Genomic DNA, 13,885 nt, shown 5'->3' on the forward strand with positions numbered 1-13,885 from the left:
AGATCACTCTGTGTGTAATGCTCTATATAATATTGGAGTTTCACTTTTTGCACTGAAGAACTGAAATAAATTAACTTTTTGATGATATTATAATTTTGTGAAAAGCCCCTGTATCTAATTTTACGACAACAGCATAAGACGAAGGGGCATTTCTATACAATTTTGAATAGTACCAACACTTGCAACAAAAACTGTTGAAAATCAATTGCTAAGCGTCCCTCATACACCAACGCTCCCAAAACACCCGGCTGTGCAGGAAACTGTGGTCGCCCCTACACATTTGATGGAGGGCGAGATGCGGTTCCCTGCAGAGCCAGGTGGATGGGTTGCCATTTGGTAAGGAACAAGTGTAAAAATGACACAGTGGTAAACCAGCTTGTATCCCAGATTCCTGACCCAATATCCCGATTATAAAGCACCGGCATATAATAGCGATATATATATCTTTATGGGTGCAGCCTACCTCACACTCCTGTTCTTTGGCAGAACAAGATCCGCCGCTATCTTCCTCGCTGTCAGTGTCCGAATCCTCCTCCAAGTTAATAGGGCAGACATATGGGCACTTATCCGGCATCGTTCCTCTATCCACGTTTTCACTGTTCGCATCCGGATTAGTGTTGCAAGCCTCATTAGAAATGTTACTCATAAATGGGCACGACACAGAATTAAGGGTAGTAAAGGTCCGTTCAGGGGTCTCATTGCAAATAGAAATGGAAAGCCATGGGCATTCAGATCTTTTATCCGCAGCGTTCAGGTCCTGTAGTTGCTTTGGAGTTGACATTTCTGTTTCTTCCTGACCTGAAAATTCGGAGGGGTACACATCGGACCAAAAACCTTTTGCGAGATGTTCGGCTACTTCTCTCTCCACATTACTACGTTCTTGGATCAGCTCCATGGCAGAAGACATGTCCGGGTTGGTCACCAATTCCTGTCTTGATAGATCAGGTGCCCGGCTGCTACTTTTTTCGTTGCCGCCCTTATCAGGAAGCACTGCTGGATTGGAGCCGTTCAGGGGGTCCATGTAGTTAATGTTCCGATACGGCTGGTACACACAAGGAAAAGGCACAGAACTGAAGTCTGGAAGTCCGGCTCTTATAGGAAAACATGGAGGGTAGACAGCAGGGCTAGCAATTTTGTCCTCGTTGCACAGGTTGTCATAATAAATCACATCTGTGCCCTGCAGAGGTACAGAGCTCAGATTTACATCAGGCTTGGCCAACTGTAGGTCCTCCACCTGAGATTTTGGCTGACTGGTACCTTCGGACATCTCACTAGATGGTGCTGGTGACAAACTCTGAGCTTCTTGGTTGCTGGAGCACGTACTGACGGATCGGACCCTGCTCCGTCTGCAGGCTTTCTGAAACTTCCTGTACTTTGGGCAAAGAGAGGAAAAGTTGGAAGCATTCTCTCTGGCAAAGCAAAAATTATCACACGGCTGTTTTGGACTTTCTGGGGACGGGGATAAGTTTCCGATCTCCGTTGGACACTTGAGGTTCTCAGAGAAGTCCTCCTTCCAGATATCTTCCACCTCGTGTACCACCACTCTCACCGTCTCGTCGGGTTGGCGCTGGATGTTTGCCTTCGGACAGAAGGACTTGCAGCATTTCTTCCGGGGACATTCTGAGGTTTCGGTTTTATGGTCAGAGAATTTTAGGGAGAGGAACTGGAAGCAGGTCTCCTCGATATCATGAACCTCCAGGAGCTTCGCACATTTTTTTATTTCCACTAAGTTGTCTTTGTTGACGAGAAGTTTCGAGGTGTAAAAAAAATGGAGGAGCGGAAGGAAGCCCTTCACTGTCACCTGCGAAAACAAGATGAAAAAAACTGAAACAGATTTTTGGAACATACAAGCAAACTAAAGTATGAATTGTGTGTTCTCTCAGGTTATTCCTCTTGGAAATATGCCATCAACCAACCTAAACATGCTGTGACTACCAAAGTAGAAGGAGGGGCGGCTGTGACCACCAGAGTAGAAGGAGGGGTGGATGTGACCACTAGAGTAGAAGGAGGGGCGGCTGTGACCACTAGAGTAGAAGGAGGGGTGGCTGTGACCACCAGAGTGGAAGGAGGGGTGGATGTGACCACTAGAGTAGAAGGAGGGGCGGCTGTGACCACTAGAGTAGAAGGAGGGGTGGCTGTGACCACCAGAGTAGAAGGAGGGGCTGCTGTGACCACCAGAGTAGAAGGAGGGGTGGATGTGACCACTAGAGTAGAAGGAGGGGCGGCTGTGACCACTAGAGTAGAAGGAGGGGTGGCTGTGACCACCAGAGTGGAAGGAGGGGCTGCTGTGACCACCAGGATAGGAGGAGGGACTGCTGTGACCACCAGGATAGGAGGAGGGACTGCTGTGACCACCAGGATAGGAGGAGGGACTGCTGTGACCACCAGGATAGGAGGAGGAGCTGCTGTGACCACCAGGATAGGAGGAGGGGCTGCTGTGACCACCAGGATAGGAGGAGGGACTGCTGTGACCATCAGGATAGGAGGAGGGACTGCTGTGACCACCAGGATAGGAGGAGGGACTGCTGTGACCACCAGGATAGGAGGAGGGGCTGCTGTGACCACCAGGATAGGAGGAGGGGCTGCTGTGACCACCAGGATAGGAGGAGGGGTGGATGTGACCACCAGAGTAGAAGGAGGTGCTGCTGTGACCACCAGAGAAGGAGGGGCCGCTGCGACCACCAGAGTAGAAGGAGGGGCTGCTGTGACTAGGAGGGGTGGATGTGAACACTAGAGTAAAAGGAGGGGTGGATGTGAACACTAGAGTAAAAGGAGGGGTGGATGTGAACACTAGAGCTGAAGGAGGGGCAGATGTGACTAATGGAGTACAAGGAGGGGCTGCTGTGACCAAAAGGGGATATATACATGACATACAGGGATTCTGTTCTTTTGTCTTGTGTAGATTACACTGGTCAACAGCATTTTTGGTGCCAAAGATATTTCATCGAATTTAGGGTATTTTTGGGGTGCTGATTCTGAATATGTCATCAGTTTTGCCAGATTGGCTCAAGTTTTTGAGATTTTTGGTATCTTATTTATAGCACTTGTTGGTAAATGCGACGCATCATCTCATTAATTTCTTTGGATTAGTACTTGAACTGAGCAGTTCTCAATATAGTTTTGTGTTAATTAGTGTTCTAAAAGTTTGTTCATAGCTTGATTTTTGCACTAACTTTATGTTGTTGTCTGTTTTCCAGTGAAAAGCATGAACTCATCATGAAGAAGTTGTCTTAACGATCCAGACTCATTCTGTTACATTTGTGGTGAATATACACTGCCAAAACATAGAAGAAACATAACACACTTCGTAAAAAAAGTGTATTTTGCCTATTTTGGGGTTATGCTTGGGGACCAAGACAAGTTTTGGGCACCACACATAGTGTGCAAAGCATGTATCGAATTATTACGAAAATGGAGCAAAGGACAAAGAAAAAGCTTCAAATTTGGTGTTCCAATGGTGTGGAGAGAGCCAAAAAATCATCATGATGACTGTTATTTATGGTAAACACAGGTACAGGCACATCTTCACAATGAGGGACAGGCCTTCTTGCAGATTCCATGTTACTCCCATTTTCGTTTCTTATGCTTATTGAATCCTTGCACTTGCACTGCACAGAAATAACAGTCATCATGATGATTTTTTGGCTCTCTCCACACCATTGGAACACCAAATTTGAAGCTTTTTCTTTGTCCTTTGCTCCATTTTCGTAATAATTCGATACATGCTTTGCACACTATGTGTGGTGCCCAAAACTTGTCTTGGTCCCCAAGCATAACCCCAAAATAGGCAAAATACACTTTTTTTACGAAGTGTGTTATGTTTCTTCTATGTTTTGGCAGTGTATATTCACCACAAATGTAACAGAATGAGTCTGGATCGTTAAGACAACTTCTTCATGATGAGTTCATGCTTTTCACTGGAAAACAGACAACAACATAAAGTTAGTGCAAAAATCAAGCTATGAACAAACTTTTAGAACACTAATTAACACAAAACTATATTGAGAACTGCTCAGTTCAAGTACTAATCCAAAGAAATTAATGAGATGATGCGTCGCATTTACCAACAAGTGCTATAAATAAGATACCAAAAATCTCAAAAACTTGAGCCAATCTGGCAAAACTGATGACATATTCAGAATCAGCACCCCAAAAATACCCCAAATTCATTAAAATATTTTGGACACCAGAAAAAAAATTTTTTTTCGTTGACCTGTGTTATTAACGGTATTAGTAAGTTAATAGAAATAGGTGGCATGTTATATATGTGGGACTCCTCGGCAGTTCTCACCTCTTCAGGCAGGGTTACAACACACTCGCCAATGTTTGGTTGCACAACCCGTGATAGGAAGTAATCACTGGAAGCAGCGAGCACAGAGCCATGAGCCCTGAACCTCTGGTCTTCCACCACCACCGTCACATCACATAGCAGGCCCTGCTCCCGATGGCTGTTCAGGCGAAGCAGAAGGTTGGCACTGTGAACTGAAGACTCGTAAGCGAAATCAGCGTCCTTCTTCTCACTACGAGACATCCTGCATCGGGGGCTCAGCTACCATGCTTCCCTGTATCTCCACCACTGCAAGAGAGACAGACACAGGTTTACTACAGAGGCCTCCGACACAACGTGTATGGTGAAGTAGGAATACTCCCATACACGCACAAGATTGTGACACTTTCTGCAACATTATCTTACTTTAAAGAGTAACAGTTGTTTTTTTTTCATAAACAGTAAAAACTTTGTAATAATCAGCTTTGTAATATATCTTAAAAGACACATCTGCTCCTTTCAATTTATGGGTAAAAATGTGCCTTCATTGAATACAGATGTTCCCATGACTGAAATAGGAGATGACAGTTGGTGCTCAAAAAGTCCTATGGAGAACTGTACCTGTCATTTCTGCCTCTAGCTTCTCCTTCTTCCATAGAATTTTAAAAGCACCAACTGTCATTTCCAGTCTCAGTAATGGGAAAATCTGCCCTCACTGAATATAGATTTTACCTGTGAATTGACAGTGAAAAATCAGTCCAGCAGAAGGAGCAGATTTCTGTGATAAGACATAGACAAGGTTTCTTTGGTTTATGTATATTATTAATTTATTAAATAAAAAAAAAAAAAAAAAAAAATACGGCTTAAGGCTGGGGTCACGCTTGCGAGAAACTTGCACGAATCTCGTGTCTCAATACCCGGCACTAGGGACTGGAGTGTGCGGCTGCATGTATTTCTAGGCAGCTGAACGCTAGTATCTGAGTGCCGGTGGCAGTGCCGGGTATTGAGACACGAGACTCGTGAAAGTTTCTTGCAAGTGTGACCCCGGCCTAAAGATCAGGTTCACACACCTGTGTCTCACAGTCCGAACACAGACCGCAATGTACGGACTGATCTTAGGTCACTCGCATCTAATCCGCACATTGTGCTCCAAACTTTGACCATGAAACTCTGCCTAAACCTGTCATGCCATTTTGGCCCTTGGCCCCTCCAGCAGTAGTCCGGTAGGAGAATATGTTGTTTTTAATAGTAGACAAATCCTTTAACGTTTCACCCCAGAATTTATCATTTTATTTTTGCTGGTGGTGGGCTCTAGGCATAATCAGTGTACTTCCCCCTCTGGCAGCCGATTAGTCTTTTTACTTCCCCCTCTGGCAGCCGACTAATCTCTTTTTACTTCCCTCTGCAGATGAATTTTCAGCTGTACTGTCTCGCTACTGTACAGATGTCTCTCCTTTACTGACAGAGAATGCAAAAAGCTATGCCTACTGCGTGTGTGTGTGTCCACCAGCCCTCGGCTCATTAGATGGACCTGCACATTGCTATGAATGCGAACATAAAGTGGTGCTATACTTGGTAAAAAAAAAAAAAGTCAAAGCAAGTTTAATTTTTAAGTGTTTTATTTTTTTTTTTAGTAGCACATATATGGCAAACATCTATGCAGTGATCTGTATACGGTATTTATTTTATCTAAATTTCTGGCAATAAAAAAAAAAACCTGGTTGTGATGAAATGCCAAGTAAACACGTTGGCAGTATGCAGGCCAAACTGGCAGGTTTTTCTTACGCTGGCACAAGATGACGGTGACTGGTTATACATTTATGAATAGATTCAGTCAGATCTGCCCATTACCCAGACTGTCTAACTGGGCCGCAGGGGACGCAGCAGAAAGGACCACCGAAGGCCAAGGGGTAGCCCGTGGGCTGCCGCTTCTTACAGGAATAATAACCCGACAGATGCCACGTTATTTCAGGTCAACTCCGTTCAAGGAGAGTTTGAATGTTAGCAAACTTTCTGGTGCAGGTGTACTTACTTATGTAACCTTTAGAGACAGAGGTGTATATGGTGCTGTATGTTTGTTTTGTTTTTTATTCAACTTGGTCTGCAGTGCTCTTAACATGACGACAGCGCTGCAGACAGTAACAGAAGGCAGGAACGACAGAGACACTCTGTTGGACCTGGGGAGGGTGAGTAAAGCCCTTTGTCTATTTGAAAAAACAAACAAAAAAAAAAAACAACTATCAAAGGACAGGCTTTTGGGTTTTTTTTGTTTTTTTTTTTTTTTAGAATTTTTAAAAAATGTGTTACGTTTTTTTTTTCTCTCCCCCAAAGGGTGAGTGCACACAGTGCGGATACAGCTGCGGATTTTTCTGCGTGAATTTGCAGGTAAAATGACCTGCGGTTTACCTGCTGATTTGCCCCTGCGGTTTACCCCTGCGGTTTGCCACCTGGATAATGGAACAGGTGTGAAACCGCTGCGGAATCCACAGAAAGAACTGACATGCTGCGGATTTAAAACCGCAGCAAATCTGCATGGAAAAATCCGCAGCATCTGCACTGCGGTTTTTAAAATCCATTGGTTAACATTGTACTGTACCCTGCTTGCGGATCCGCAGCAAAATCTGCACCGTGTGCACACACCCAAAGTGGATGTGAACTTGCGATCGATTGATCGATGGTGCAGTCTACTGCAATGAAAAGGTTAGTCCATTTGTGGGCTGATCGGCGGCATCTTTACGGAGCCGATGATGGGGAACAAGAGTTATTATGGGAAAATGTAGCCTGGACTAAGAATCTGGAGGAAATCGCCAGCCTGAAGGAGACCAACTCATTCCTGCCGCGGGTTTGGAGCGTTGTGCTGCGTTTTCCCCAAACAGAATCCGTCCGTAAAGCGACGTGTCGAATTTTACAAATCCACAGTCGTATATGAACAGTAGTGCGGATCGTCCAGACTCCAGAGGACCCACCGGTGCAGATCTCGGCCCATGGGACGCAAACATCACCATTTCAGGTCCGTTCTGAGATCATTCTGATAGAACAGAAACCAGACGCATCCAATAACTACAGGGAAACTCAGCCACACGACTGTTGTCAAACCACCGGGGAGTTTGAGAATAAAGAGAAGGAAGTGGACGATATCTAATATTATATATATATATATATATATATATATATATATATATATATATATATATATATATATATATATATAAAAAACATTATTTTTTTTTTTAATATATATTTAATTATAGAATTCTAGCCACTGAATTTTTCACTAAAACACAAAAAATAAAAAAAAAGTTAATTTTTTTGTTTTTTATCCGAGACCTTGTGGAAGCTTTGCAATCTCTTCCTCGTCAGGCGCGGGGGGGGGTAAGTGCGATTTGCTATAAACTTGCACTTAATCAAAAAATCCAAAATGTTAAAAAATAACATGGCTCAAAAAACAAACAAACAAAAAATCAATAAATTAAAGAAAATGTCCTGAGCATTAAAGGGGTATTAACTAGAGTTGAGCGATACCGTCCGATACTTCAAAGTATCGTATCGGATGGTATCGGCCGATCTTTAAAAAAAGTATCGGTATCGCCGATTCCGATACCGGAAGTCCCATTCAAGTCTATGGGACTTCCGGTATCGGAATAAGAAAAACCCTTTCCTGCCCTTGTACAGCCTCTCTGGGGTCTGTACGGGCCTTTCGGGGGGCTGTGCCGGCCTGCCAGGGGGTCTGTGCAGGCTCCGGTGGTCTGTGCCGGCCTGCCGGTGGTCTGTGCAGGCTCCGGGGGGCTGTGCCGGCCTGCCGGGGGGCTGTGCCGGCCTGCCGGGGGGCTGTGCAGGCTCCGGGGGGCTGTGCCGGCCTGCCGGGGGGCTGTGCCGGCCTGCCGGTGGTCTGTGCAGGCTCCGGGGGTCTGTGCAGGCATCGTCCGATGGGACTACAAGTCCCATCGGGCGATGCCTGCTACCATGACAGTGATTGACACATTAGCCAATGATGGGACAGTAGTAGTCCCATCATCCGGCTAATGTGTTAAATGTAAAAAAAAAAAAAAAATTACATGCTACATACATACAACATGCATACTACATACATGCTACATTCATACTACATACATGCTACATTCATACTACATAAATACTACATGCAACATACATACTACATATATACTACATGCATGCTACATACATACTGCATGCTACATACATACCACATATATACTACATACATACTACATGCATGCTACATGCTACATACATAACACATATATACTACATGCATGCTACATACATACTACATGCTACATACTACATATATACTACATGCATGCTACATACTACATGCTACATACATACTACATATATACTACATGCATGCTACATACATACTGCATGCTACATGCATGCTACATACATACTACATACATGCTACATACATACTACATACATACTACATGCATGCTACATGCATACCACATACATACTACATATATACTACATGCATGCTACATACATACTACATATATACTACATGCATGCTACATACATACTACATGCTACATACATACTACATATATACTACATGCATGCTACATATAACATGCTACATACATACTACATATATACTACATGCATGCTACATACATACTACATGCATGCTACATACATACTACATGCTACATACATACCACATATATACTACATACATACAATACATTCATACAATACATACATAGACATACAGTACATATAACATAGAGTAACATACTTACCAATACTTGTCACATTGTTCCCCGAAGCCATTGTCTTTTCCAGGATAAATATTAACATAACAAACCACAAAAATACTCACCCACGATCCGAAGCAGTCCACGAGTGTGTCCCACGACGATCTTGGGTAGAGAACTGCAGCATCAGATGATGCTGCCGTTCTCTACGGGCTGCAGGAATCCAATGACGGAAGGTAGGTATCCTTCCGCACTGTATTCCTCCGCCACTTAAAAAAAAAAAAGTCCCTAGTCTCACTTTATGCCATTGCTGTGTGGGAAATTCCCACACAGCAATGGCATAAAGTGAGACTAGGGACTTTTTTTTTTTTAAGTGGCGGAGGAATACAGTGCGGAAGGATACCTACCTTCCGTCATTGGATTCCTGCAGCCCGTAGAGAACGGCAGCATCATCTGATGCTGCAGTTCTCTACCCAAGATCGTCGTGGGACACACTCGTGGACTGCTTCGGATCGTGGGTGAGTATTTTTGTGGTTTGTTATGTTAATATTTATCCCGGAAAAGACAATGGCTTCGGGGAACAATGTGACAAGTATTGGTAAGTATGTTACTCTATGTTATATGTACTGTATGTCTATGTATGTATTGTATGAATGTATTGTATGTATGTAGTATATATGTGGTATGTATGTAGCATGTAGTATGTATGTAGCATGCATGTAGTATGTATGTAGCATGTATGTAGCATGTAGTATGTAAGTAGCATGCATGTAGCATGCATGTAGTATGTATGTAGTATGTATGTAGCATGCAGTATGTATGTAGCATGTATGTAGTATGTATGTAGTATATATGTAGTATGTATGTAGCATGTATGTAGCATGCATGTAGTATATATGTAGTATGTATGTAGCATGCATGTAGTATGTATGTAGCATGCATGTAGTATGTATGTAGCATGCAGTATGTATGTAGTATGTATGTAGTATGTATGTAGCATGCATGTAGTATGTATGTAGCATGCATGTAGTATGTATGTAGTATGTATGTAGCATGCAGTATGTATGTAGCATGTATGTAGTATGTATGTAGTATATATGTAGTATGTATGTAGCATGCATGTAGTATGTATGTAGTATGTATGTAGCATGCAGTATGTATGTAGCATGTATGTAGTATGTATGTAGTATATATGTAGTATGTATGTAGCATGCATGTAGCATGTATGTAGCATGCATGTAGTATGTATGTAGTATTTTTTTTTTTTTTTTTTTTTAACATTTAACACATTAGCCGGATGATGGGACTACTACTGTCCCATCATTGGCTAATGTGTCAATCACTGTCATGGTAGCAGGCATCGCCCGATGGGACTTGTAGTCCCATCGGACGATGCTTGCACAGACCCCCGGACATCAGCACAGCCCCCCGGCAGGCCGGCACAGCCCCCCGGCAGGCCGGTACAGACCCCCACAGGGTGCACAGACCACCGGCAGGCCGGCACAGCCCCCCGGCAGGCCGGTACAGACCCCGGGCAGTCCACACAGCCCCCCGGCAGGCCGGCACAGCCCCCCGGCAGGCCGGCAGAGACCCCCGGAAGGCCCGAAATGACGGCGCATCATGATGCGCACACACCGCGCATCATGATGACGTCAGGCCGTCAATCAACTGAACTTCCGATTCCGATGCCGAATTCCGATATTGAAAAAATATCGGAAGTCGGTATCGGAATTCCGATACAGCAAGTATCGGCCGATACCCGATACTTGCGGTATCGGAATGCTCAACACTAGTATTAACATCTCCAAGAGCCTATATGTAGTTAGGTGTAATAATAATAATAATAATAATAATAATAATAATAATAATAATAATAATAATATTAGCAAATACCTCCAACTAGAGATGTAGGATAGTTCTTCTGATTCGCTATGTTGCTTACCCCATGTGCAGTCACTGAAGTCATTGAGGTATCCATGGTTACGACCACTAACAGCCAATTGTTACTATAAGAGTGGTCATAACCATGGATCCCTAAACTACTGCAATGCCCTGCACATGCGGAAAGCGACATAGCGAATCAGAAGAACTGTACTACATTTCTAATTACAGGTATTTGCTAATAATATTATTATTATACCTATTACATATTGGAATAGGATCTTGGAGATAGGAATACCCCTTTAACCCCTTACCGATGCAGCTAAGGTAAGTTGCACTTCATTTTTCCTTTGCCTCCTTCCAAGGGCCATCACTTTTTAGTCTGTCCATTGACGGAGCCATAATATGTGGGTTTGTTTTTCAGCAGGATGAGCTGTAGTTTTGAATGACACCATATAGTGTACAGGTGCACGGAGGAAAACTGCAAGTGTGGCGAAATTGTAAAAAAAAAAAAAATACATGCAATTCTGCTACATTTATTGTGTGGTAAAAATAATTCAATATCTTTTTTTTCTCTTTACAATGCTTACCGATCAGATTCATTTTAGATCTCGATAGATCAGACTTTTATGGAGGCGGCGATACTCAATACGTTTATCTTGGCAGCTTTCTGCCTATACACAGTGTACACAGAAAGCTACCAATCAGTGGAGTGGGCAGGGTTATACACAGCTCACCATTCAGACAACCGCTTGATCTGCAGTGGAGAAAACTGTGGTTTTATCAAAACTGCAGCAAGCAGCCCAGTAAGTGGCACCTCACTGGAATCAGGGCCTCTGCCCCTACATCATTCTGCTCTCAGAACACAAACCTGACAGATTCCCGTTAAAGCATTTTAGTCAGCATATACATCATACACTCACTGGCCACTTTATTAGGTACACCATGCTAGTAAGGGGTTGGACCCCCTTTTGCCTTCAGAACTGCCTCAATTCTTCGTGGCAGAGATTCAACAAGGTGCTGGAAGCATTCCTCAGAGATTTTGGACCATATTGACATGATGGCATCACACAGTTGGCGCAGATTTGTCGGCTGCACATCCCTGATGCGAATCTCCCGTTCCACCACATCCCAAAGATGCTCTATTGGATTGAGATCTGGTGACTGAGGAGGCCATTTGAGTACAGTAAACTCATTGTCATGTTCAAGAAACCAATCTGAGATGATTCGAGCTTTATGACATGGCGCATTATCCTGCTGAAAGTAGCCATCAGATGTTGGGTACATTGTGGTCATAAAGGGATGGACATGGTCAGCAACAATACTCAGGTAGGCTGTGGCGTTGCAACGATGCTCAATTGGTACCAAGGGGCCCAAAGAGTGCCCAGAAAAAATTCCCCACACCATGACACCACCACCACCAGCCTGAACCGTTGATACAAGGCAGGATGGATCCATGCTTTCATGTTGTTTACGCCAAATTCTGACCCTACCATCCGAATGTCGCAGCAGAAATCGAGACTCATCAGACCAGGCAACGTTTTTCTAATCTTCTACTGTCCAATTTCGATGAGCTTGTGCAAATTGTAGCCTCAGTTTCCTGTTCTTAGCTGAGAGGAGTGGTACCCAGTGTGGTCTTCTGCTGCTGTAGCCCATCTGCCTCAAAGTTCGACGCACTGTGCGTTCAGAGATGCTCTTCTGCCTACCTTGGTTGTAACGGGTGGCAATTTGAGTCACTGTTGCCTTTCTATCAGCTCGAACCAGTCTGCCCATTCTCCTCTGACCTCTGGCATCAACATGGCATTTCCGGCCACAGAACTGCCGCTCACTGGATTTTTTTTCTTTTTCGGACCATTCTCTGTAAACCCTAGAGATGGTTGTGCGTGAAAATCCCAGTAGATCAGCAGTTTCTGAAATTCTCAGACCAGCCCTTCTGGCACCAACAATCATGCCACGTTCAAAGGCACTCAAATCACCTTTCTTCCCCATACTGATGCTCGGTTTGAACTGCAGGAGATTGTCTTGACCATGTCTACATGCCTAAATGCACTGAGTTGCCGCCATGTGATTGGCTGATTAGAAATTAAGTCTTAACACACAGTTGGACAGGTGTACCTAATAAAGTGGCCAGTGAGTGTATATACTGGTGTGCCAAGTTCCTTTCTTATACAATCCTTCAGGTTAAGTTATCTATAACGAACTGGTGAGTGTCTTGACTCCCAGGTCTCGCACCGATCAGCTGATCAAGGCAGGTGCCCTGCACTGGGAGTGTCACAGCTCCGCACATTGTGTAGTGGCCGTGAGTAGTACTGCAGCTTTCTCCCATAACCTTGTAGCACCAAACACGGCCAAGACACAATAATGAACGTGGCAGAATTCTGAGCCACCATCGACTGAGCCCACCCAAAAATCCAATGTGTATGGGGGGGTATCCCGTCCCCACCCCCCCAACAGATGGAAGGGGTTTATTGGGCTATCAACGTCAGATCCTTTTGGTCTCGTGTTTGTAGGTCGGATCAGGATATAATAGAGACCGGTGGGGAACCTGGGCAGCATTCAGGGAATCGATAAGGCGAGGACAGTTATTCTTTTATTTGGAGGGGTGGACGACCCCTTTAAAGCTTAATTCCTCATCTCATGGGGATACAGGTCCCAGCTGGCTCTGATGGCTGATGCCAGGGCAGATGACCACAGAGCACACATCTAAGCAGCTTCCCCCAGACAGCAGTGGTGACCTGGACTCCGGCACATGTCTACAATTGGAATATTCCCCCAAGGCCAACCACGTAGGACTAAGCGATCACACACAGAGCTACACGTGCATCTACTACAACAGTCGACCTGCCTGTCAGGTACGTGATGCAGCATGGAAATTCCCAGCTGGGACTATCGGTTTATTTGCTTTTGGATTTAACCCTTGAACATCTTGCAATGACGTAAATACAGACGGCGTGCACAGTGCAGCGCTGTCCTTTCCTAGGGTTCATGTGTACAGGTACCTGGGTAATGACCTCCA

At 44.3% G+C, this 13,885-nt stretch overlaps 1 protein-coding gene across 4 annotated transcripts in view; it reads right to left on the reverse strand.

The window, feature by feature from the left end:
- BACH1 (BTB domain and CNC homolog 1) overlaps positions 1 to 13,885 on the reverse strand; it is a 55,675-nt gene that overhangs the window by 4,634 nt on the left and 37,156 nt on the right. For all 4 annotated transcript variants that reach the window (XM_073584583.1, XM_073584582.1, XM_073584584.1 and 1 more), the window contains exons 2-3: positions 4,292 to 4,576; positions 464 to 1,801 (exon numbers count right to left, since the gene is read on the reverse strand). In XM_073584583.1, the coding sequence (XP_073440684.1) occupies positions 464 to 1,801; positions 4,292 to 4,531 (1,578 nt within the window). In that variant the 5' untranslated portion in view covers positions 4,532 to 4,576. The remainder of the gene's footprint in view (positions 1 to 463; positions 1,802 to 4,291; positions 4,577 to 13,885) is intronic.

This window comes from Dendrobates tinctorius, unplaced genomic scaffold (genome assembly GCF_039654945.1).
Source record: "Dendrobates tinctorius isolate UK_male_01 unplaced genomic scaffold, ASM3965494v1 ptg000084l, whole genome shotgun sequence".
NCBI lineage: Eukaryota > Metazoa > Chordata > Amphibia > Anura > Dendrobatidae > Dendrobates > Dendrobates tinctorius.